This window comes from Colius striatus, chromosome 13 (assembly GCF_028858725.1).
Source record: "Colius striatus isolate bColStr4 chromosome 13, bColStr4.1.hap1, whole genome shotgun sequence".
In the NCBI taxonomy this organism is placed as follows: Eukaryota; Metazoa; Chordata; class Aves; order Coliiformes; family Coliidae; genus Colius; species Colius striatus.
Window position 1 is genome coordinate 21,392,496 of NC_084771.1, and position 24,252 is coordinate 21,416,747.

A 24,252-nucleotide genomic window follows, 5' to 3' on the forward strand; every position below is an offset into this window, starting at 1 on the left:
TGGAAGAGTTTCATTAGTCTTTCTGCCTTCCATTCTTCACCAGCAGGTGCATAAACATACACAGAACCAACAAGGGAAGACGATGAATGCAACCGTTCCCACACCTTGACCAGAAAATTTCCAGGCGAACAAGACATGAAAATAGAACTGAAATCTATGATTGGCTCTTGCCTGCGTAGGAAAGTGGGTAAGAAAGGCATACAACAAACAATTCTTAGTGAAGCAACCCTGCTTTCTGCAAGCTGAAAACAAGCAAACCTTTCTTGTGTGTTCTTAGACATTCACTGATCCTAATTAAATCTGGTACATTCTATAGCTCAGAGTGATGAAGTAACACTGAGTTTAACTATTAAAAAACCCCCAAAGTTTTAAGATCTGTTTGACTATCACTATCTGAGAATGTTTCTACTTTCAGTTGCTCAGATGAATAGAAACAGCTGGTATTAGTTAATGTTTAGGATTCTTACTTGCCTGAACAGCACTTACCAAATGGAAATCATCTGGAAAATGTGGAAGAATGCCTTCTTTGGACCCTTTTACTTTTGTGTGATAATTTAGAAAATGTCTCCAGAAAAAGAACAGGAACAATTACCAAACAATGACTGATTAAAAAAAAATCAGGAATTTAGAGCAATTATTACTTACACACACATAGTATAAAAGCCAAGTAATAAAGGTCATTTTATGCCAGTCATTTTTAAATGTCTATGCAAGAAAAATGAAGCATTCAGTTGTTTACCACTCAGAGCGGATAATAAAGTTGTGCCTTGTCACACAAATTCATAGAGTGGGTTAATACAGAGGAAATGAGCTGTTGGATGTTTCTGCTTCTGCTTTTGTACATTTCCAGCTCTCCTAATTGATGCCTGTAGTATTTAGAAAATCAAGAATAAAGACTTTTTATAGGATTAACTGAACACTGATTTGTTTTCTAGCTCGGTATTTGCTGGATAACACACTACACTCTCGAAAACCTTGTATTTGCTATTAAGCCAAATAACTTCCTTCTGCTATCCAGCTGTTACCATAGTGCCCAACACAGGCATTTTCTTTAACGTAGCTGGGACAAAACATCCAGATTGCTTCTTTATTCAGACAAGAAGTACAGTAAGTGACTTAAGACTGCAGTGTGACATACTGTGCCTTTTGCAGTCATCACCACTTTTCCTTCTTTTCAAAATTTTATTTTATCCCAGTATTTAGAAAGGTAAATGTCAGTCTCTAGAAGTAACAGAAGGAAATAAAAAGCCATCCTAGCTTTTAACAAAGGTCTCTGACTCATTTATAGGAATCTTAGGATGCCCGTGACACTTTTTTTAGCACACAAAAGCCTCATGAAAAGATGGAGAACAAACTACAAAGGCTGTTTTATAGAACTAAAGTATAGGTCTTACTCAGGAACCTGGGAATTCCTCACAATTCAGCTAACACCATATAGTACTAAGAAATATGTCTATCACATAAGCAAGGATAAGACAAACCTAAGTGATTTCATAGCCTAGGAGTGAAGACTACTCATGGTAATAACATTCATCTGAAGAGGAATTGGTACATACTTGATTTTAAAATACTTTGCTTTGCCTGCATTAACTTATTAAAATATATGAATGTCTATGTTTTATCATGCATCTTTACTCAGCAGAGCATATTTAATATAAAACCTATCACAAAAATGTGCTATACAGTGCTATAAAAAGATTGTGGAATCAGATTTTCTCAGAGTAGACAGGTTGCAGCGACAGCTACCAAAGTCAGTGGAGAAGAAGCAGTGGAGTGCTTAGACCCTGAAAGAAAGACTCCCCTGTGCCCTGTGGTGAGGACCATGGTGAGGAAAGATGTCCCCCTGCAGTCCATGGAGGACCATGAGGAGCAGAGATCCACTCGCAGCCTGTGGAGGAGCCCACGTCGGAGCGGGCGGATGCCTGAAGGAGGCTGTGACTCTGTGGGAAGTGCCCTGGAGCAAGTTCCTGGCAGGACCTGGGAGCCAATGTGGAGAGAAAAGCCCATGTCAGAGCAGGTTTGCTGCCAGGACTTGTGATCCTGTGAGGGACTCAGGCTGGAGCACTCGGTACCTAGAGGACTGTTCTCCCGGTGGGTGACCCACGCTTGGGCAGGGTGTGAGGAGCTGCCCATGTGGCAGGCCCCATGCTGGAGCAGTTTCTGAGGAGCTGCAGCCCATTGGGAAGGACCCACGTTAGGGAAGTTTGTGAGGGATTGTCTCCTGTGGAGAGAGACCCCACAGTGTAGCAGTGGGAAGTGTGAGGAGAGAAGCAGCAGCGGCAAAGTCCATCTGTAATGAATTGACCACAGCTGGCTGGGGAGGAAGGAGTGAGAGTCCTGGAGAACGGAGCAGGGAGGTGCTCTGAGATTTGGTTTTATTTCTCATCTCCCTGTTATTATAGTTTATTAATAAATTAAACCTTTTTTTTCCCCCATGTTGAGTCTGTTTTGCCTGTTACACTAATTGCTGAGCAATCTTCCTGTCCTTACATCAACACACAAAAAGCTCATTATATCTTTTTTCTCTCCCCTGTCCAGTTTAGGAGGGGGAGTGATACTAGGCACCCAGCCAGGGCTAAACCACCACAATAGGAAATGTGTAATAGCTAAACTTTCTGCAAGAGAATTTCTAAAATACATTTTAGTCGAGTGTTAAATAACTTAATTTAGGTTATAAAAATCTATCCGTTGTTTTCCTCCCCTCATATCTATCTTAAACTGTGTCAATAAAGCTAATGGAAAAATGGCAAGCAAATTGAGTCTGGAATAAATATATTCCTAAACCTCAAGTATATTTATCAGTAGTACACCTTTAAAGATGCTTTCCATTCCTTTTTTTTTTTTTGTTATGCCATAGTTCTAAATATGAAATTGGAAACATATAGTCCTTTGACAGCAATTTCTGAGAAAAGATTTCACTTCATGTGGATGTCCAAAAAACTGTTTTACTACCTATGCTTATTTAGTATTACTCATTATTTTTATTAAAACCTGAGAAGAATCACTTGGAACAGATAACTGCAATATGTTGAAAAGCGTAAATAATCCTGAGCTACAAATCAATAGATGTACAGATGAAAAAATGGTAATACATGACTTTGAAAATTTTTATACAAGAGGAAAACTTTACTCTAGTGTCTGGTCTGTGCAAGTCTTGGCAGTTAAAATTACTTACCAGCATAAATGTTCAGAAGAACAGGCCCTAAATGGATTGTAAATAGCTACACAAAGTATCTACCACATGAAAAAACTGCAGCATATTAGCGTCCATAGCTAATGTATTTCATTTATTGTAAAACTTGTTCGATTCACCACAATTTCACTAGACCATTTTGTTAGTATAAATGAAATGCATGGACAATATAGTAAATGTGGTAACACCGACTTGGTAGAATTGTTTGACAATAGTTGACTATACCTTACTCATAGGCCTAATTATTTCCTAATTGTTTAAGTACTTAATAAGTGGTTTAATTAATAGCCCAACCCTTACAATAACAAAATACTCTTTTGCTGAGTCATAGCTGAATAGTTGAAAACTCTAACATACAGGTTCTTTAAAAAAAAAGTTCATAGCTCTTGCCAAGAGAGATGGAAGACAGTATTTTTAGGAAAACAGCTCTCAAGGATGGTTGCGGGATCTAAGCATTTGCAGAAGTAGTCAGTATTTTGTAAGAAGATGCAATGCTGAACATCTCTCTTCTACAAATGAGTAACTTGTCCACTTTGAAATTAAATTCAGTAATGTAAGCTCTTATTTAAATTCAATTCAATTCTTACAGAAGTCCTGTAACAATTTACTGAAATTACTAAATGTACTAACTCGATGAATTTAATAAATAATATAATTTATTAAAGTAATAATAACTTGTGAGTTGAAGAATCACAGAATCATAGAATGGTAGGGGTTGGAAGGGACCTTTAGAGATCATCTAGTCCAACCCCTGCAGAAGCAGGGTCACCTAGATCAGGTTGTATAGGAACATGTCTTGAAGATCTCCAAGGAAGGAGACTCCACACCCTCCCTGGGCAGCCTGTGCCAGGGCTCCCTTACCCTCACAGTAAAATAGTTTTTTCTTATATTTAAATGTCTCAATTTTCAAAATATTACCTAAATTGCAGTTGACTAATGAGTTTGATTATTTATTGGTTAAAATGCTGTGACAAAAGATGAATAAAATCTGCTTTTCATTTTGAAAGATAAAACCTCTTCATCTTGCAACATGGTTCACAAGGGACGCTGAGGGAGTTCATCACCATGGCCGGGGGATCTGAATTTTTCAATGACTAGGGCTCTATTTTTCCAGATATTTAGAATGACTGAACACGTGTGTACACTCCCCACCACACACTGTTTTGCTTAACGTTTTCCAAATATGCAGAACTTGAAAAACAAACAAAATACTCTGAAGGACTGAGGGCCACATAAGCTTAAGGTGCATGACATTCTGAACATCTTCCCATCTAGTTTATTTCTCTGAAATTCTTTTCTTTACATCCTAGTTTAGTGTGTCAGCTCTCTGTTGGTCAGTTAGTCTAACACTGGCTCTGCTGCTGTGTGGTGGTTGCCCACAACATCTGTACAAAGCTACGTGCTACTTGCATGTCAGCTTCCATTGAGTCACTCTGATTTAAGAGTAAGAAGCTGCTTACATGGGAGGAAGCATCCAAGAAGAATTTACAAGCTTTCATCTTTGTTTTATTGAAGAGGCAGTGGATCAGCAGACTATCTACTCGTGCTTCCTAACTCCCACCCTTAAATGGAGTATCTTCAGTATCTTCTATTGAGCACAGGTGAGTTTTGCAGTGTTTTTTTAGGGAACAGTGACACAAAGCACCACAGGGTCTGGGGAAAAAGCAGAGCTTTATTCCCATTACATAACCTGCCTTTTTTAAACACAATAAAACAAAAAACCTCTTGCAGTTTTCAAGTGGCAACGCTGGAATCTGAATTGTGAGCTCAATATTTCAAATGTAACAGAACACTTTTTAACTACCACCGCTCTTCTAATGGATCATTATTCACCAAGGACGTTAGATGTCATGTGTGTATTAAACACATCTAATGCTCCCAAGGATCTCGGCATGTTTCTTCAACTGTCATTTTACAGTTGTAGAACCCCCTGCTTACCGGGGTGGGGCCGGGCTGACCCCACTTTGGGCGACCGACTGGGGGAGCTGCTCCGCCGGGTGATGCCTGGCCGGCTATGCCTTAGGATAGCCTGAGGGAGCCGAGAAGAAGGGCAAGCCACTGAGGGGCTCACGAGGGCCACGGCTGCGGCGGCACAGAGGCGGCGGCGCACACACTGAGGCAGCCGCTCCCTGAGGCGGCGTTGTTGTGGGGAGCGCGCAGGCGCGATGCGGCGGCGCGCGCCGTATCCCAGGGTACGGCGCGCCCGCGTCCCGGCGTTCCTCGCGGGCCGTTGCGTCCCCTCTGACCCGGGCTCGGCGCTCCAGCATCCGGGCTCTCGGCGCCACACGGGGAAGATGGCGGCGCTGCTCCCTGCCGAGTGGATAAAGAACTGGGAGAAAGGGGGCAAGAGCGAGTTGTGAGTGCGGGCTCTGCATGCGGGGAGGCGATTGGGTGCCGCCGGCCTGCGAGAGGGCGAGGAGGCTCGGGCCGCGCCAGCCGCCGGAGACTGGGGGCGGGGGAAGGGGGGGTGAGGCGAAGAGGTGGGAGCGGGCGGGGAGGACGTCGCTCGGGGCTGCGTCCTTGCTGCCGAGTCTCAGGGACGAAACCTTGTTCGAGAGGATGGCCCAGGCTGCTTTTCTATCCGTCTCGGCCTCCTTTGTCGGTCGCTAACAATCGCCGCCGAAGCTCGTGCCCCGTAGCCGGGCCTAGCTGTCCTGGCGCCCGCTGCTTGCGCCCCGAGCGCCCCCTTTCTGCCTCTGGTTTCTGTTTATCGGGTGTCGGGTCCTTTTTCAGTCGGCCCCCCGGGTTAATATGGAGCCTGAAGCATTTTCTTTTCGCCATCTCCACGATGTTGACCTTTTTGGTAGAGGTCTCAGTCTACATTCCCACCTTTCTATTATTCCAAGGGGCCTAGCGCTGTATTTTCTGATTCGAGTAAGCTAAGATCAGCTAGTCACTCCTATTTGCCCAGTAAAGTAACCTGTATGTGCTGTGGGGTCTTAAGTGCAGCTTCTTAAATCCATCCAGGTGTGCTAGGAGCTTTCTCATTCAAGGCCTTCTGTGTGTCTGTTTTAAGCAGTCTTAACATGGCAGGTTCACTGACTGTTCTCTGTTTCAGGAGTATGTCTGTTCAGGAGGATATTAAATACTTTATCTATGTTACTATGTTAGCTTGGACATGAGTGTCCTGTGTATTAAGTATATGTTTTAAAATACCTTTCTCTTAATTGTTCCATACACTTCTAGTTTCTCTTGTAACTAAAAACTCCTACTGTGTCCAGTATGGATCACTTTGAGAAATACTTCCTGATAGTCACTCTGTTATTTTTTTGGTTTTTGGTGTGTTTTAAAAGATTATGTAGCTATGTAATGATCATCCCTTTGCATGAAAAAGGTAGAGGAGTGGAGAATAAAGGATATAGGTGTTCCCTGCACAAAACACTGCTCTTCCCAGTCTCTTTTGAAGTGAGAGGGTCCTCCCTATATAGCCATGTCACTTTTAGCTTTTAATTGGGCAGAGCTATTTTCACATTAGCATGTAATTTTAACGTGTTTTGATGTGGATAATACAAGAACAATGGAAGTCTCTACCAACAATAAAATATTGTTGAGAAGCCCTCAAAGAGTGCAGAGGTTTGCATTGCTGTTTTTATCTCTTGCTTAAGATTCTGTAGTGACAACTGAATTTGCATGCAATGTGGCAATATTTATGCATTAATCATAGAGAAGTTCAGTGTTTAGAAGCTTCTATATGGAAAAGAATAAAATGCATAAATGTGTATTGCTGCCTTTCAAAAACTCAGAAATGACCACAATAAAACAGCTTGCCTTTTTGTAAGTACCATTATGTCCATGTAGATGCACGTGCTAGCTTTTCTGTAATGGTTGTTAAGTCATTTTTTGCCCGAAGCAGCCATATGATGATTTTTGTTACTTACTCTATTATGGTCACTGAGATTGTGTGACATTTGCTAGAAGAAAGAAATTTCATACATGGTTATAGAATGGCAACTGCATAGTTTGCATTCAAATCTCAGAAATTTTAACTGTGTCAGAGGCAAATTACCTTAGTGTTGACTGTGGTAAAACCTTTTATGATTCTTCACTCCCTTCTAGAGCTGTGCTTCTTAACCATGATGAGAAGAAAGCGTTAATCTACTCTGAGGTGACCATTCACTTCCTAGAAGTTCAGAGACCTTGTTTAAAACCATATGTTCTTTGAATTTGACCCAACTACCGATGTGCAGTAATATTTAATACAAATACATAAATGTGCATCATGTGGTAGTTAGAAGTGTTCTTAGCTGCCAAAACTAAGGTCAGGATCTGGTCATCTGTCATTTTCTGTTTTGTTCAGACCCTTCTCTATATAAATACAATATTTATTAAATTATGTGCATTTGTTTTACTACTGCCAGATACAGTGTAGAGACTGAGTTGGAATCTGCATGTGACCTCTTCTTGTGCTGATAGACTCCTTATAAACCTATTTGTATGTACATATACTGTCCTTTGTAGGGAAGTGATGTTGTTTTATATAGTAGCTTCCATAGTAAGATGTGGATCTATGACTGTAGCCAGTGGCAAGTGCTTACTATTATACTGATAACCTTATCTTATTTTTGTGATAGATTAAATACACTGAGGACCTTTCAGTGGAAGTAGGACTTTAATAATGAACTAGACTGGCAGTTTATGTAATGTGTTAAGCCTCAATATAAACTGAAGAAGCTTAACATTCAGTGAATGTGAAATTTTTAGACTTGCTCTTTCAAGCACTCTCAACATATCTGTTACTGTAATTGCATGAGGAATGTTACAGTGTTGACTTAAAGGGCTGAGAGTCAGGAAAACAGAGTTTAGTTGTAGTTTTGTCTTCCTGACTGTAAAATACAACTGCTTGTACTTTATACTAAGTAGAGAACTACCCACATCAGTTAAATTATGCATATATTTAAATGTTTGCAGGCACATGCACTTTGTGGTAATTACTGCCTTATACTATGTGTGGGAGTAGATAATTGAGGATATGGGACATTGTGTATGAAGATTAAGCTACTGGCTCTGCCATGCAAGCTTGTTTGATAGGTGCTCAGCTCTACTTCAGAATTTGTTTCTTAAGCAAACGTATCACGTCTAATCTGAAACAAATTTAATTTGGAAACTTTGATTTTCAGAAGTGGTTCTGTAATATTATTATTTTTACTTTCAATTTTTAACTTTTTACATGTATTACACAGGTATCTTTGGATAAAGGGACATAAGTTATGGTAGAGTAGGGAACTTCTCCATCCTAAACTTGCATTAATTAACAAAATCAGATTAATAAAAGTTTCAAACAAATGCTTAACAGACAACATACTGTTCGGGTATGTTGCACATAAAGTGGACATGACAAATTTCTGTTGTCCTGCACATTAAGTGGGAAACTATTGTGACTTTTTTCTGAGTTGATTGATTATACTAATACTGACTTTTTTTTTTTTCTTGTGAATGCAGAAGCATTGTGATTTTAATATATGATGCACTCAGCTGAGACTAGGCTAGCTGATCTCACAGCTTGTTGGTACTGGAAGGGAAAGCTTCTGCCTTGTCTTCGTTTACCAGGTTCTCTACTCTGGTGCTTATCTGTCCTCCTGGTAAGGCTGTTTCAACTTGCAAAGTTGGCAGAAGACTTGTTTTCTAACCAGGTTTCTGCCATGTTTCTCCATTTATTTCGCTGATGTGAGGGCTAGAACCATGCAGCTAAGAAGGGAAGAACTATCAGTCAATGTGTCTATTTCTGCAGCTACAGCCATTAAATAAGCTCACCTGTACTGCCAGACTGCACCTTCAGAAAAGATCATCCTACTTTGAGATTGAATACCTGTTTGAAGGAACATCAGCTCATTTTTAGATCCAAAGAGCTAATAGCAATGTTTTCTGCTGCTAAAGTTTTCCCATGTAGATTTTCACAGAAAGAAAAGACTTGCTTGTTTTTTTCCCCAGCATAGAAATTCAGAATTCAAAATTAAATTACAAATATAGCGCAGGTTGTTTTACAGACTACATTGATCAAACAGATTTTTTGTCTTGAAGTGACATTGATAGCATTATTTTGTTGCCACTGGAAAGGGAATTGGAAGAGGTTGAAAGTTTATTTTAAATTGTACTTCTGTGAACTCTTCAGTCCAAACAGACAACATTGTTGCCCATGTAACCCGATTGACAGTATCACCTAGTGACACAGGGATAAAAGTATGCATCTCAGTAGGTAATTTTTTGGAATTAGACGTTTCCCTTGGCTGTTAATTGTATACAGAGCTGAGAAATGAGTGCTTATAGACCAGCTTCTTTATGGAGGAGTGGTAATTAAAATGTAAGAAAATCTGACTTAGATCAAATTGATGCACACTTTGGGGACAATTGGGAAAACAAATCCAAATTCATAGTATTCTTTTCAAAAACATTTAGAACATTTGCACCATGTCATTGTTTTTTGCTGAGTTTACAGGTTTCCTCTGATTACATCATGTGTGAAACTACCTATTTTCCAGTTGTCTTCAAAAGGTGCTTATACCTTGTATTTGCTAATTATAAACCTTTCATTGCTGGCACAGCTACTTAGTCCAACTAGGGAGGTAATAATCTGTATAGGATGCAAATGGAATAACAGATTGCTACAGTATTTTTTTTTTTACTGTTTATTTTTCATTTTAAGTCTCTAATAATTGTACATACCAGCCTTACTTGAGAACATGCTTAAAAATTACTTGCACAGGAATTGTAGGAGTACAGTGTAGCTCTGGTACTGTCTTCAGTTTCTGCATATGAAGGAGTTTTGATGAAAAATATTTGAAACTCTTGCAAGTATGAAAGTTTTTAAGATATTAATTGCATTGTTATAGGTCAATTGCTACCTTTTTAAAAATGCTGTTGCTTTTCAGTGTGAAACTGCTTTTGGAGCCTCATGCTGGGGTGACACTAGTGATAGAGAAGGCAGCAAATCCTTGGAAGTATGTAAATTTCCAAGCTGTCAGTGTAGTGGAGAAGCCTGCTCATGAAGCATTTGTTTTCTAATGCACAGAGCTATTTTATTTCATTGAACAGTCTGTACAGGATTTCCTCTGCTTGTTACATACAGCTGATTTGGTTCAGGGAGTCTTAGGAGTGACTCAAAACAGTGGAACATGACAGGTCTTTGCATCTTCTAGCTAAAATTCTGTCTTACTATTGATAAAACTTTGCATCAGGAAATCATGCACTTAAAAGTTTTTTTACAGGCCAGATTTTGAAAATGATCACAGTCATAATATTTCTGTAAGAAGCATTTCCTCATGGGTTGCCAACAGTAGGTTAATGCTGGCATTTCCGTGCTTCCTTTTGCATACTTGTGTTCTCACTTTTCAATATGTAAGCATGCATAATGTCAGGAAGAATTGGTTTTCGTTATACAATATGTGTATGTATGAGATCTATTGGGATTTATTGCTTTTCTTTGCTGTGTAATTTCTGTAAATTAGTGTTTATTATATGAAAATTAAAATGTATTCAGCCATTTAAACTGCCTAAATTTAAAGTTATTCTAGCCAGAACAACAACAAAATAGCCCCAAACCAATTGTATGTGGATCCTAATATATTTTTGTGTATTTTTTTTTCTTTTTATATTTCTTGAATTTCAGTGTGCAGCTGTGTCGTGCACTCAGTGAAAACAGAAGCCATGATAATATGGGTTTCAGAGGTAAGTTGTTTCACTTTTTGGTCATTTTTAATTAAATAAAAAACAGGCTGGAAACAGTTGATCATGGTACCTCTGCATGTGTCTGCTTGCAACATTCATATACAGTGACCATTAATACATGCTACAAATAGTAAGCAATAGAAATATAAATGTTAATAAGATCACCCCTCAGTCTCCTCCAGGCTAAACAGCCCCAATTCCTGCAACCTTTCCTCATATGAAAGATGTTCCAGTCCCCTGATCAACTTGATAGCCCTGAGCTGGACTCTCTCCAGCACTTCCCTGTCCCTCGTGAGCTGAGGAGCCCAGAACTGGACACAGGACTCCAGATGCGGCCTCACCAGGGCAGAGCAGAAAGGGAGAAGAACCTCCCTTGACCTGCTGGCCACACTCTTCTTGATGCATCCCAGGATGCCATTGGCTTTATAAGGCACAGGTGTTTCTTAAACCAAGACTCAAGTTGTTTTGTCACTGTAGATTTTTTTTATCCTATCTTAGTGTTATTCCATAAACTCTGGGGAAAATGGCTCATCTATTACTATCTGGTTCTGTGGAGTCTTGGATTAAATTTGAGCATCAATATCTGCCAGCAGTAAAAAAGTTTAGTGGCGTGAGGAGTTCTCCTCCTCACGCCACTAAAGAGGTTATACTTCTCTTACTAGGATGTCTGAAATCTACAGCATTACTGTAAACATTGCTTTGAGTGAGACCCCTAATATGTTTTTGAATCATCTATTTCCTTTCAACAGATATCCAACAGGCTTTGTATGAGCTTGCATACCATGTTGTCAGAGGAAACTTAAAGCATGATCAAGCTTCTAATGTTCTTGGTGATGTCATAGTGAGTATAGATTTGTAATAATTGCTTATTTGCTACATTTTTAGTTTGCTATAAAAATCCCAATGAAAATTGACTGGGATAATATTCAACAGACTTGACAGGAGCAACTTCAGACATGGAAAAACATGTCTGTTTTTCTTAATTTGTGCGCCCTTGAAATATATGTAGTCTGTCAGGATTTTGTCCTTTCCCCTACTTTTTGTGGCAAGAAATGTTCATTTTAGTGCAACTAAAAAATTAAATACTTCAAGGGCCTAAGAAGGCTGAAACTTTTAATAAATGCTAAAAATAGATTTCACTTGCTTATGCAGCATGTCTGTAATGCCACCTACTGGTTTTTATATTTCACAGTTTTCTTACAGTGTAACGGCATGTGTCTGCCATTTTACTGTCGAGATGTCTTATGTCTCATGACTGCCTTTAAAATAATGCATTACACTTCTTTTTTTTTTTGTTTGTTTTAAGAAAAACCTTTCTCAAATGCTTTGATTGAATAAAGAAAGTAGGGAAAAAGAGTATTTTCCTTTCTAAAGTTACCAAAAGTTTGTGTGTCTAAAGAGAAGACAGACAACCCCCAACAAGCACAAGTGAAAGAATACACTTAAAAAATGGTTGCAAAAATGAATTCTTCTTCTTTCTAGATCCTTAGGTTGTTATTTTGACTTGTTCTATGTAGAACGTAGAAGAATATGTTTCATAGTAATTACTCTAGCATAAACTTTTAAAGTTTTTAAACTTGTGCGTTGTGTTTGAGAAAAGTCAAAGCTGCAGGACACTTTGCTGTTGGAAACATTAGCATGTGCTACCCCTCTTTAGTTACTGTAGGAAATCTTAATTTGTTTGATGCACAGTTGTCTATACAGTCTGCTGCTGCTCTTGAGACAGGGAGTTCTATTGTGGTAGAGAAATGTATAGTAGTAACCACAGGGTTTTGCCCTGGCTACTAGATCTCTCTTAAATTACATTGAAATGTTACATTATTTCATTATCTAGCAGTAATTAGTACAGCACTTATGTTAGACATTAGTCAATAGTTAAGCCTCTTCATTATTAATGATTCTGAATAATTACTATTTTAATATTAATTATATGTATTATTGATTAACCTGAACTTATGATGAAGTGGGTTTCTTTTCTGTAGTGGGGTAAGAATTTTCTGAAGTGTACTTATTGGAATTTCTGTATTCACTAAGTGTAATCTCTTTCTTTTCTTAAGGAATTTCGGGAAGACATGCCTTCTGTCCTAGCTGATGTATTCTGCATATTAGGTAGGTTGCATTCATAAAAGGCTGCAGACAAGACAGTAAGTGGTAGATACTCTGAAGATACAGAGAAAGAGATTAGAACATGAAGGTTAGAATTATACAGTTCTTGCAGTGATTTGAATTTCTCTTTACTACTCATTTTTGATTATTAATGCTAGCCATAAACCTTATTATAATGGAGAGAAGTGCAATAAAAGTTATTACAGCATTCCTCTGGTTTCTGTTTTAACTTTTCATGAGGTTTGTGAGTGTGTGAGAATAGTCTGAAAAGAGTATGGACCTCAAGGTGAATGAGTAGGAAAGTGACAGGGAACTAACATGTTTACAACAAGCTGCATTGTCTTGTTATTAGTGTTTATTGAGGTAATTGTATAAAGAAGAAACTTTTAAAAATTCCACAGCTAATGATTTCTTTTTCCTTTTTTTTTTTCCCCCCTCATCTTTTATTCTAGATATTGAAACAAGTTGTTTAGAAGAAAAAAGTAAGAGGGATAATTTTACCCAACTGGTATTAGCCTGCTTGGTAAGTTGCACTTCAGCAAGTCTTTTAGTCAAATTGTATGCCAGAATCTGACAAGAAAAAAAATCAGAGTTTTGAACCTTTTATTTTATTTTTCTCCCCAAGTAAGAGACTATTGGAATGCTTTAACAAATTCAAAAATCATTTAAAAACGCATCTTCAAAGAGTTGCCGTAGTGAGTGGTGTGGCGTAATTGTGCAGTGAATTCTTTGAAGAGTTTTGAGAGATATTAAATTTTTCCCTTGTCACTTCAAGGGAAATTTGTGCTTCTGAAGTGTGTTTTGAATTGGACTTCTTTATGCAACCTCTTCTATCTTTAGAAGTAGCATTCCAAGCCACCTGGAATAAGCTTGATTTGTGGGAATATTCAGCATATGAAAATAAGACTTTTCTCCTATAATATAGGAGAGAATGTAGGAGAACTTGGTGAATAGGCAGTTCTGGGTAATACTATCCCAAAATGCTATGCAATGTATACATTATTACCAGTAATTAGACTCTGGGGCTTGTTTCTTCAAGTTATTCTTGTATATAACTCTCACTGTGAAATTTCAATTTCAGTTTCTCAGTTTTGTCCACTTCAGTGTTTGAAGTAGGATGCTTTTAGTGTCATCATGTATCATGACATTTGATTTTTTTTTTTTCTTATTCAAAAAGTATATTTAACCTACAATAATAATCAGATGGTTTCTAGATTGTTGTCATTGATAAACTTGATGTATGCTTTTGATGTTTTTTAGTATCTTGTGTCTGACACTGTCCTCAAGGAGCGTTTAGATCCAGAGACACTAGAATCATTAGGACTTATCAAGCAGTCTCAACAATTCAATCAGAAATCTGTTAAAATAAAGACAAAGCTATTGTAAGTTTTGGGCCAAGGGTTGTTTGGGGAGTGGGTGGGGAGGAGCAATGGTAATTAGTCTGGTAACAATATTCTCTAATGATATGTAATGTTTCTGTTAGTAAGGTACTCAGTTTTCCTTAGGAAATGGGTTTTGTTGCACTTCAACTTACCATCACGAAAAGAACCTTTTAGTTTTTAGACTCTCGAGATATGCAAAATCTTTTGTAATGTTGCCTGATTCTATGGATTTGGCTACAGTGATTCCATGCATGCAGGTTAAATACTTAATATTTGATTTTGTGACAAATGCAAGCTTAAGAAAATTTATCATTATTGTTGCATCAGTTAAGCATAGGCATTTGTCTTCATAAAAAAGCAAATGTAGTTATGTTAATTTGGTCAATGCAGAGTATATTTGTGGTGTATGTCTGCATCCTACGTTTCACTCTCAAAGAACAGCGCTTGAAATTAGAACAGATCGTTAGGCACGGACTCTTAGAGCAGTGCTCCGGTGTAGTGTGTAAGAACAAGCTTTGCTGTGAAGTACGAGCATAATCTTGCTTTTAATGGTCTTGATTTGAAATAAAAGAACTGGATTTGTTTGGAGAGTACTCACTACCTTGAAGGTATTCATTGTACTGCATTCTGAAATGTTTGCAGTAGCTCAATAAGTGACGAGTTTTTGAATCTGTGCTCAGAATAAGCGTTTTGTCTAATAAATTTAATTTTGCTAAGTGCGTTAATAAACTTGCTGGTCTGTGTGTTACACAAGGATGTTTCATTTCTGTTTATTTGCAGTTACAAGCAACAGAAGTTTAACTTGTTAAGAGAGGAGAATGAAGGTTATGCAAAGCTCATTGCAGAACTGGGGCAAGACTTATCTGGAAATATCACTAGTGATTTAATCCTTGAAAATATAAAATCTTTAATAGGTAAGCAGTTTGTTGAAGGAATATAATATGGGTATAATAATACATGGTTTTATGACTACAGAGCGACTTTACTGTTTGTGATCATCTGTGGATGAGTTAGTATGTCATACAGGCACGCAGTGTGATAGTAACACGTATTGGTAGATCATCTTGGACAGCATTATGACACTTGGAAGTTCATGTTTCTGTGGCAAAACTAGTCTTGGGCAGGCAGATTGGAGTGTAGCAAAGTAATGCTTTTTACTATTGTAAAGTACTCAGTTCAACATATGAATATTCTTTTAGTCTCAAAGAAGTTAAACAAGTTATTCCTTATGAGGAGAAATGCGAAGTTGTAGATCTTCTTACTTTATCTAGTTCTGTTTGTGATTTGTCTGAGTTGGGTCTTAGCAAGAGTGCCACGATTCAAAACCAGGAAAATATTTGTAGTTCCCCATGTTTTACAGTTCCTTTTTTAATTTAGTGTTTTATACAATATATTGATGTTTGCACCAGTACCTGTCTCACACGGTGCCAGTGCAGTAATGGGCAAAAGGCTATGCTACTGTTCAATAAAAGATAATTTTTCGTCTGTCACAAAATTTTGCCTGAGTTTGTCAGACCCCTGTAAAAATACTGCTTGTTTTGTAAGGAAGCTAGGGAAGAGGATGGTTTTGCTAGTTATGACAGGAAAAATACTAATTTTCAGGAATTTTAAAACATTTTTTTGTTTCCTTTAGGAATTGCAAATAGATTTCCTATGAATTGTCAGTTACTTGAAAGTACTGATGTGCAGTAGGTCCTGGTGTAGTGAAAATGGCTTTTGGGAAGGAAAGACTGGTGCAACTGTGTATTTACATAGTGGATGTGTCTTGATAAAAATTCTTATGGCACAATGAAGAAAATAGTCCAGATGGGAATTCCTTTGATACCAGTAATATTTCTGTCTTAGACTTCTCTTGAGGTTTTGCTGGAAAAGTTCATATAGTAAAATACTGCTATGATTGTAAGTACTTACCTGATCTAAATCTTTGCTGTTGCTTCTCTCAAAATGAACAAACCATTCTCTCTAATGCTAGTGATAATACTGAGTTAACAGGACAGTACAGCCAGGTGAATCAGTGTGTAGCTCAAACCAGAACAATTTTGAGGATGTAAAAAAATTTCTAGCTGGCTCATTAGTGTGACTGCATGACTATGTGCCCTCCCAAGATAAGATGAAGCAGCCCACGCTTTCGCTGCCACTGTGATATTAGTGAGCTGGGGGTTTTTACTTTATAAATGTTTGCCCTAAGATGGTAAGTTGTAGTTTTTCTGTAATCCGAAGTGAAGTTCCTGTTAGACGTCTTTGCCTAGTTCAATATGCAACATAAGTTAAAATGATGGCTGCCATATGTGCAGATGATCCTGTTTGTTTTGCTGTAGATAAATCCGGCTCAAATTTAATGGATAATGAACTTTAATACGTTTGTGGATCAGTGAGAGAATGATGATGAAAACTATAAATGTTAAGCTTGTCTACTCTGTTCTTCTCCACTAGGGTGTTTCAACCTTGATCCTAACAGAGTCTTGGATATTATCCTAGAAGTCTATGAGTGTAGGCCTGAGTATGACGACTTCTTTGTACCATTGATAGAGTCCTACATGTACATGTGTGAACCTCAGACTCTATGCCATATCCTTGGGTTCAAATTCAAATTTTATCAGGTAATGTATTTCAGATCTTTATTTTTGGTGTTGGTGGCTGGTTGTACTCAGTGTTGAACCACTGTCAGTGATAACAGATTTTTGTTGCGGATTTTTTTTTTTTTTTACATAGAAATTAATTTCAAAGTTGTAAATCCCAATATTGAAACCAGAAATGTCATGATTTGAATGGAAGTTTCTAATGTGTTTTAGAGGAGAATGCTTAGCATTCTCCAAGACAGTTGAAAACAAGATTGATACCTTCCATTTGAACTTGTATAGGTTCATAAGGACTGGCACTAATGAAGAGAGAATCCCTTATAAATGTAAGACTTGTACCCAGGAGTGAAGAGCATCTTTGCAAAAGACTCATGCTTGATATTTGATAGAGTAGTCAGTGCTTTTTGACTGTATGTTAGGAATTGCTCACATGCACCATAAGGTGTGAAGATAGTAGAATGTTTTTGTTTCTGAAAATTCTGATATTGCAGTTAAATTTAGTGACTCTGGAATAATAGTTAAGTAACACAGTAACAAGGAGAACTGTAAGTTAATGTTTCATGACCACCTGCAGTGATCTGCTTGCTATTTTTTTTTTTTTTAAAACTCGCAATCTTGTCCTTTTAGGATCCAAGTGGTGAGACACCTTCCTCCTTATACAGAGTTGCTGCTATCCTTTTGCAACATAATCTCATAGATTTGGAAGATCTTTATGTTCATGTAAGTGTCATGGTGCTACTAAGAAAAAAGATATGTTACCCTATTCCTAAAGCTTCAGATTCAGGACATAATGTGTAATGCATGCAAATGTACATGTTTAATGTATTAACATTTGCAGCAATTTATCATGCTGGGTATTCAGATAAACACACACACAAATATCAGTGCTGATACACTTTCTTTGAAACATCTGTGTAGTGTTGTCCAGATTATTTACCTTCTGCTGGAACAGGAGATAGGAGTTATATGCCTGAGTGTGCTTTAAAGGCCCGAGTAACCTTCCTTAAGGACTAGAGCTTTTGAGGGTCTTATTTTACAAGATACATTTTTGAAACAAGGGGCAGGACAATCAGCTCCTAGCATTCTTTCTTTTATTTAATATTGGGATATTTTTGAACTCTTGCTTACTCCTGAATAGGCCTTGTATTCCATTCACAAAAAATCTGTCCATTTATCTTTTTGAAAGAGGAAACAGGAATTACGTGTTCAGATTTAATTGAGGAGACTTCTTCAGTCTGACAGTCCTATCAGACAACCAGCATACCAATTTGGCAGATGGTAAACAGAATGTTACAGTTGTCAAAATAATTTTACATTATACACCAATTTTTTTTTGCTTCAGAATAACCATAGACATCTTAAGATTCTTAACTCTTCACTGAAATAAAGGAAACGAGCTTTAGTTACAGCTGTGGAAATTTTGGGGTGCAGTTCTGCCATTAGTTTGCCTGGTAGTTAATAGCATTAGTCATGATCTGACTTGTCAATGACTGTCTCCACCTTCACAGGAGTATTTTGGTTAAAAGTGTGTTGGGTGGGGCAAGAGGAATGTGTGATAATAATGTTAGTTTGTTAAGGAATGTTTGCAAAACAGATGCTCAGACTTGGAATTAAAGTGGCCTGTGCAATCTCAGCTCAGACCTGTATAGGTATGGGCATATTTTCTAACAGTCTTACAACTAGAATGGTCCCTGCATTAATTTATACTGTTCACGTTCATCACGTTGAATTTTTAATCTGCTTTCATTCCAGAATCTTTCTGCCAGTCTCTGTCTGTCTTTGCATGTTTGGGGTAGCATTTTTTCGTCTTTTCAAATCAAGCTTAATTTAACTTTATGTGGGAGTGTCAAGAAAATAATTAGTATGTAGATGTTGAGTCTTTAAGTGGTATCTATTGTGTGGCTCCTGTGCAATACCAGCTGTCAGGATTACTGTTCGTATCAAGAGTGTTCTCCCCACCTCTGCCCTCCCTTCCCCTTTGAAGCCTGTAAGAAGTTATCTGTATATGTATGCACACAGCTATATGTAGTATGTATTGAATCCCCAAGATATGCTTTATCCATTGAAATTCCACAGTAGGTATTTCTAGGTGAATCTTGTCAGGTTGTGTTATCAAATGAGAAAAGTGTAGCTCTTTAAACCATTTAGCTTTCCAAGTGGGATTCTTTCTTTTCCAAATTTCTATGAAATCGGGAAATTGTAGTATCTTTTCTCTGAAGAAGGTGATGCATAGTATTTCCTTCTGCTCTTGGTTTGGGAGGGTAAAAAAACAGTAAAAAGAAAAATCTTCCCTTGTTAAAAGTAGTAGTAGAAGATTATCAAAGGGGTTATGACTCTATAGTAAGTTTTGATAATGTATTTGCAGTTAAGTCTTTAACATGATTTCAGAAATCAGACTGAAGTTTGGCTATGCCCAAGAGCTTTTCTTCTGTCTCACACCTTGACCTTTTAATTTTCAAGTGTGGGATTATCTTCCTTACCCTGGTGGTTCTCAAGAGACTGTGCTGAGGCTTTATGATACTAAGTATCTCTTACAGTAAGGTGTTTTTCTAAGAAACAGATAGTACATGTGTTTAACATCACGGATAAATAGGACATTTGGTTTAAATGGTGTTCCTTTGAAGTGCAATCAAAATCTGTATCAAAGAAAGTTACTTGGTTTTCCTTGGTGATGATGATGGTTTTTTTCCCTTTACCTGAACAAGTGAGAATAAATGCTTTTGAGTATTTGCTTTGCTTTAAGGTACTGAATTTTGTAAACATCATAGTGATGTGTGTGTAATTCAGCTGTAGCTGTATGGTGACAATGGTCAATTTGAGAGATGAAAGGACACTTACAAAACTAATGGTTGTGAGGAAGCAGAACAGTTTTATTTCTTAAGAGTCTTGATTTCAGAACAGTCAGTTAATAACCTGCTTCTTTGTTTGGATGATGGTAGCAAGGAAAAGAATCTTCTAGTGAGTAAGCTTATATGATTAGTAACAAGGAAGGACCAACTTCTGCTTTGAGCTCAAGTGATGGAAGATACCAGTAGGTCACTTCAATCTTCAAATATAATGTTTATTCTGGTTCTTTAGCTTCTTCCAGGGGATAATACCATTGTTGAGGAACACAAGCGAGAGATAGTGGAAGCTAAGCAAATTGTCAGAAAACTTACAATGGTCGTCTTGTCCTCTGAAAAGACTGAGGAAAAGGAGAAGGAAAAAGAAAAAGAGGAGGAGAAAACTGAGAAGGTGTGTATGTGTGATTAGTTTATTTTCTAAGAAAATTATTCGAGTTACTTTAAACATAATAATTATGGAACCATTTATATATGTATTTGAAACGTAAACAAATAAGTATTTCTTGTGCCTGTCCTCTGATTACACTTCTGTTATATTGAATGTGCAAAAACCTGTGGTTTGGTGGTTGTTCTGGATTTCTCTTGATTCAATGGTAATTATCTCCTGTACGTCTAAGCATTCACAGTTTTTGACCACTGTGTTTTCTATGACCTATGATTAATAGTCCTGCTTGATTTCTTCAAGGCATTAGTAAGAGTTCATTCCTTACTTCTCCTAATCAACAACTGGGACATAAAGAACTACCACACTTAGTAATACTGGTATAATGATCCTGCATTGTAGAAAAAGATTTTAATGGAACACTGTGCACTCCTTTAGACCTATATCTTTGTATGTATAAATGTAAATTCTTTATTCAGGATACTGCGATGGCCCGTGTTGTTCACGTTGCCTCAGGTCTGATTTGCTTCAGTGTGTCCAAGCCCCTTTTTGGAAAAAAAAAAAGGGAATTAAATTTCTTAGCAGCTTTTCTGTTGTCTCTCATTTGAGTGTCTTAAGTAGTGCTGGGACATCTTATTTAAAATAAACAAAAAAAAAAAAGTAAAAAAAAAGCGCTTGTTATTTGCATTTTAAAAATGGAATGAAGGAGAGGGGGGAGGGCTCAATCAGTCTTTACAGTTTCTCAATTTTCTGTATGCTGGATTCATTATATCAGTGTATTTTGTATATTGATTCCTGTTTGTTCTACCACACCTTGATTCTCTACATCTCTGACCTTCCTTCCTCCTTCTATTTTTCTTGCCTAGCTTGAGGAATCCAATTTCATTTTCTTCCCTTGGGCAGCTAAGTCACCACTCTCTCTGGCTCTCAACTACAGCCACATCTGTTGCTTAAACTGATTCCTTTCACAGGCTTTTAAGTTTCTGACCTCACTCACACTAATTATGCCAATATCCCATTTGATTACACTGCTTTGGTCCACCTTCTCCGAAGTCAGATGAGGCAGACTGGTATTCTCTGAAGTGTGTGTCACCATGTTCTCATGGAAAACTAAACTCCTCATGGGTCATAGGAAGCATATATATTGCAAGTAACATCAGAAGAAATAAGAAAGTTTTTATAGCTAAGCTTTAGAGTTAAGAACTGGGGAATTTTAAGCCTTAGTAGAAACTGCAACATTTTTGTGGAGGATTACAATGACAAAGTCTGAGCCTGTGTGGGAAAATGGAAAGCTGTACTTACAAATGATTTCTGTGACTCTTTGCACACCGTTTCTCAATGCATACTGCTTCTTGAAAAGCTGTTTCTTCTGTTAATATTTTTGTATGTGATTAGCTGTGCAGTTCACAGCAATTAGTAGAATATAACTGCATGTGAAATCCATTATCACTCTAAATCTGAGTACTTTATATCCAGTATGGAGTTTTAATATACAATTTTTGGTGGTATCACAGAATCTCAAGGGTTGGAAGGGGCCTTGAAAGATCATCCAGTCCAAGTCCTCTGCCAGAGGAGGACCTCCTAGAATAGGTCACACAGGAACTTGTCAGGTGGGATTTGAATGTCTCCAAAGAAAGAGACTCCACAACCCATCTGAGCAGCCTCTTCCAGTGCTCCCTCACCTGAACCATGAAATGCTTGGATTGGGGAAAAAGAAATTAATGATTATTGAATTCTCTTTTAAAACCACAAAGTGTTTATTTTGTGTGGTTAAAATTAATTATGATCTCGTGGTTCTAAAATTAATAATATAGAATTGTCAAACGCTTTCTCTGCTTTTGCCTTTTATGATGCATTTGACATAACTGAATAGTAGGGAGATGCTTGAGAGGTCACAGAACTGATCAGTATTCCAGACTGACTCTTCTCCGTGCCATGCATGCTTTTGCTTATGGAGACCATGTTGCAGAAGAGCTTGCTTAGCTGAAGAGATACTCAATGAAGAGACTTGTTTATTATTACTTTTGAGATGTGCTCATTAGCTAAATGTCGAGCTGAATTTAGGTTTGCATATATATTTTTACTACACAGCTGAAATCCTAGCTAGTGGTTTTTTTCTAGCTGTGGATTACAGCTACATACTGTGTAAGGAGAAGTAGTAAGAAGTTGTTATGAATAGTTTTTCATTAATTGTTTGTTATTTTGCAGCCTCCTGATAATCAAAAGCTTGGTTTATTGGAAGCTTTATTAAAAATTGGTGATTGGCAGCATGCACAAAGTATTATGGATCAGATGCCTCCCTTTTATGCTACTTCACACAAGCCTATTGCAATTGCCCTTTGCCAGCTTGTTCATGTGACAATTGAACCTCTCTACCGCAGGTAAGGTGGAAAATACAATTCTGTTGCTACATAGGGGAAGACTGCTGTTTATTAGCAGAAATTCATTCCTAAGGCCAACTGTATTGATACATTTCTAAAATTTTCACTTCTATTTCATGGTAAACGCTGCACTTTTTGTTTTTCAGAGTTGGTGTACCTAAAGGAGCTAAAGGGTCACCAATTTCTTCTTTGCCAAACAAGAGAGCACCAAAACAAGCAGATAGCTTTGAGGACTTGAGAAAGGAAGTGTTCAACATGCTTTGTTACCTTGGACCTCATCTCTCCCATGATCCAATTTTATTTGCAAAAGTGGTGCGCCTTGGAAAAGCGTTTATGAAAGAGGTTGGTACAACAGAACAGCTTATCGAAATGTGAAAAGTACCAGTTTGTCTGACCAGAAAAACCCTGCTCATCTTGCTAATTTTATATATATTCAGATGCTGAAACATAAAGAATTTATTTGCCTAAGGAAAAATTTGGATAATTTGTGGTGATTTTTATGATTGGTAAACATAACAAACATCTTTCTGCACAAGTTAAGGCACTGATGCTTTGTGAGAAAGCCCTTGTTTCCTTGTGTATATGTATAGTGGAATGGAGATTATTTGGTTATAGGGATCTCTTCTGTAGTTTTACTGTAAATATATGAATATGATAGTTTACTATGTTTCTGACAAGAATGAGCAACATTTTAGCTATTTGCTCTAGGTTGGAGCTATGAAGAAATTCATCAGTGACAGAGTGGTTAAGGTAACATAGGGAAAGTTACTTTTTAATGCACTATTACCATCAGCATGTTCTAGTTATGAAACTGCATTTAACAAAGTAGAAATACTTGTAACTGAAGGTGATTTGACTGTCAAGTTAACCCATGCAGTAGTTTAAAAGTTAGACTACTAACACTGCACTGCAGCTTTCATGCTCAAGTGTACCTTGACAATAACTGTGCACTTACTGGTGTGATAGCTTAATGTGCTTTTCATGGTGAGTGAAACAAGAAGAGAGAAAAGAAAATTTAATAATGAAGACTAAAAGCTTAAGAGTGTATTATTGTGGTAATATTATATTACTGTTGAGAATTGAGTTGGAAGTTCTAGGTTGGTGGGGTTGTTTTTTTGGTAGGTGAATGCTTAGGATATCTGTTTTCCTTATCGCAGTAGGAAAATTCAGCATTTCATATACAGCAGTGAGTTGCTTTGATATTTTAGTTGTTGCCTCTTTTTGAACAAAAATGGACAAAGCCCTGCTGTGTGTGTAAGCAATGCATTTCATCTGTGTGTTTGAATTTCTGTTCAGAAGTATTTTAATGCTGACAGATCTGGAAAAGTAAACATTTACTAGGCATGTAGCCCTTCAGGTTTTTGCTTTTGCTGAGGTAGCTTTGTTCTGAAACTGCAATTATTACGTTAATTATGCTACAATTAACATGATTGTCTTTGTTACAGTTTCAGTCTGATGGAAGCAAACAAGAAGATAAAGAGAAAATGGTGAGTTTATTTGGATGGAAGGTGTTCTTAGGCAAGATGGTAATTGAGGCCAAATGTTTAATAACCATACAACTCTTCTTTCTCTGTAGAGTTTTATACTTTAATAAATGTATGTTATAGACGTGCCCTGATTTTTATAGACAAATTTTTGCTGGTCATAAGGTTTGGATTTTTTATTCCTGTCTCTTTTTTCTTTGTTTTTTCATTCTTTCCAGCATTATTCAAATATAATCTTGT

At 37.5% G+C, this 24,252-nt stretch overlaps 2 protein-coding genes across 7 annotated transcripts in view; one reads left to right on the forward strand and one right to left on the reverse strand.

Annotated features, from left to right (window-relative positions):
- The window catches only part of XIAP (X-linked inhibitor of apoptosis), a 35,082-nt gene extending 29,744 nt beyond the window's left edge, over positions 1 to 5,338 (reverse strand). The window contains exon 1 of the mRNA XM_062006673.1: positions 5,132 to 5,338. The gene's annotated coding sequence lies outside the window, so the exon portion shown is untranslated. The remainder of the gene's footprint in view (positions 1 to 5,131) is intronic.
- Positions 5,339 to 5,402: 64 nt separating this feature from the next.
- The window catches only part of THOC2 (THO complex subunit 2), a 46,283-nt gene continuing 27,433 nt past the window's right edge, over positions 5,403 to 24,252 (forward strand). For 4 of the 6 annotated variants that reach the window (XR_009819653.1, XR_009819654.1, XR_009819652.1 and 1 more), the window contains exons 1-13: positions 5,403 to 5,549; positions 10,797 to 10,855; positions 11,605 to 11,696; positions 12,913 to 12,964; positions 13,414 to 13,484; positions 14,222 to 14,343; positions 15,124 to 15,257; positions 16,777 to 16,943; positions 17,550 to 17,642; positions 20,001 to 20,156; positions 22,356 to 22,528; positions 22,675 to 22,870; positions 23,974 to 24,015. Coding sequence is in view for 3 of the 6 variants with exons in the window: in XM_062006670.1 (XP_061862654.1) it covers positions 5,488 to 5,549; positions 10,797 to 10,855; positions 11,605 to 11,696; positions 12,913 to 12,964; positions 13,414 to 13,484; positions 14,222 to 14,343; positions 15,124 to 15,257; positions 16,777 to 16,943; positions 17,550 to 17,642; positions 20,001 to 20,156; positions 22,356 to 22,528; positions 22,675 to 22,870; positions 23,974 to 24,015 (1,419 nt within the window). In the remaining 3 variants the exon portion in view is untranslated. The remainder of the gene's footprint in view (positions 5,550 to 10,796; positions 10,856 to 11,604; positions 11,697 to 12,912; positions 12,965 to 13,413; positions 13,485 to 14,221; positions 14,344 to 15,123; positions 15,258 to 16,776; positions 16,944 to 17,549; positions 17,643 to 20,000; positions 20,157 to 22,355; positions 22,529 to 22,674; positions 22,871 to 23,973; positions 24,016 to 24,252) is intronic. The other 2 variants (XM_062006668.1, XM_062006669.1) reach the window with 1 other exon arrangement.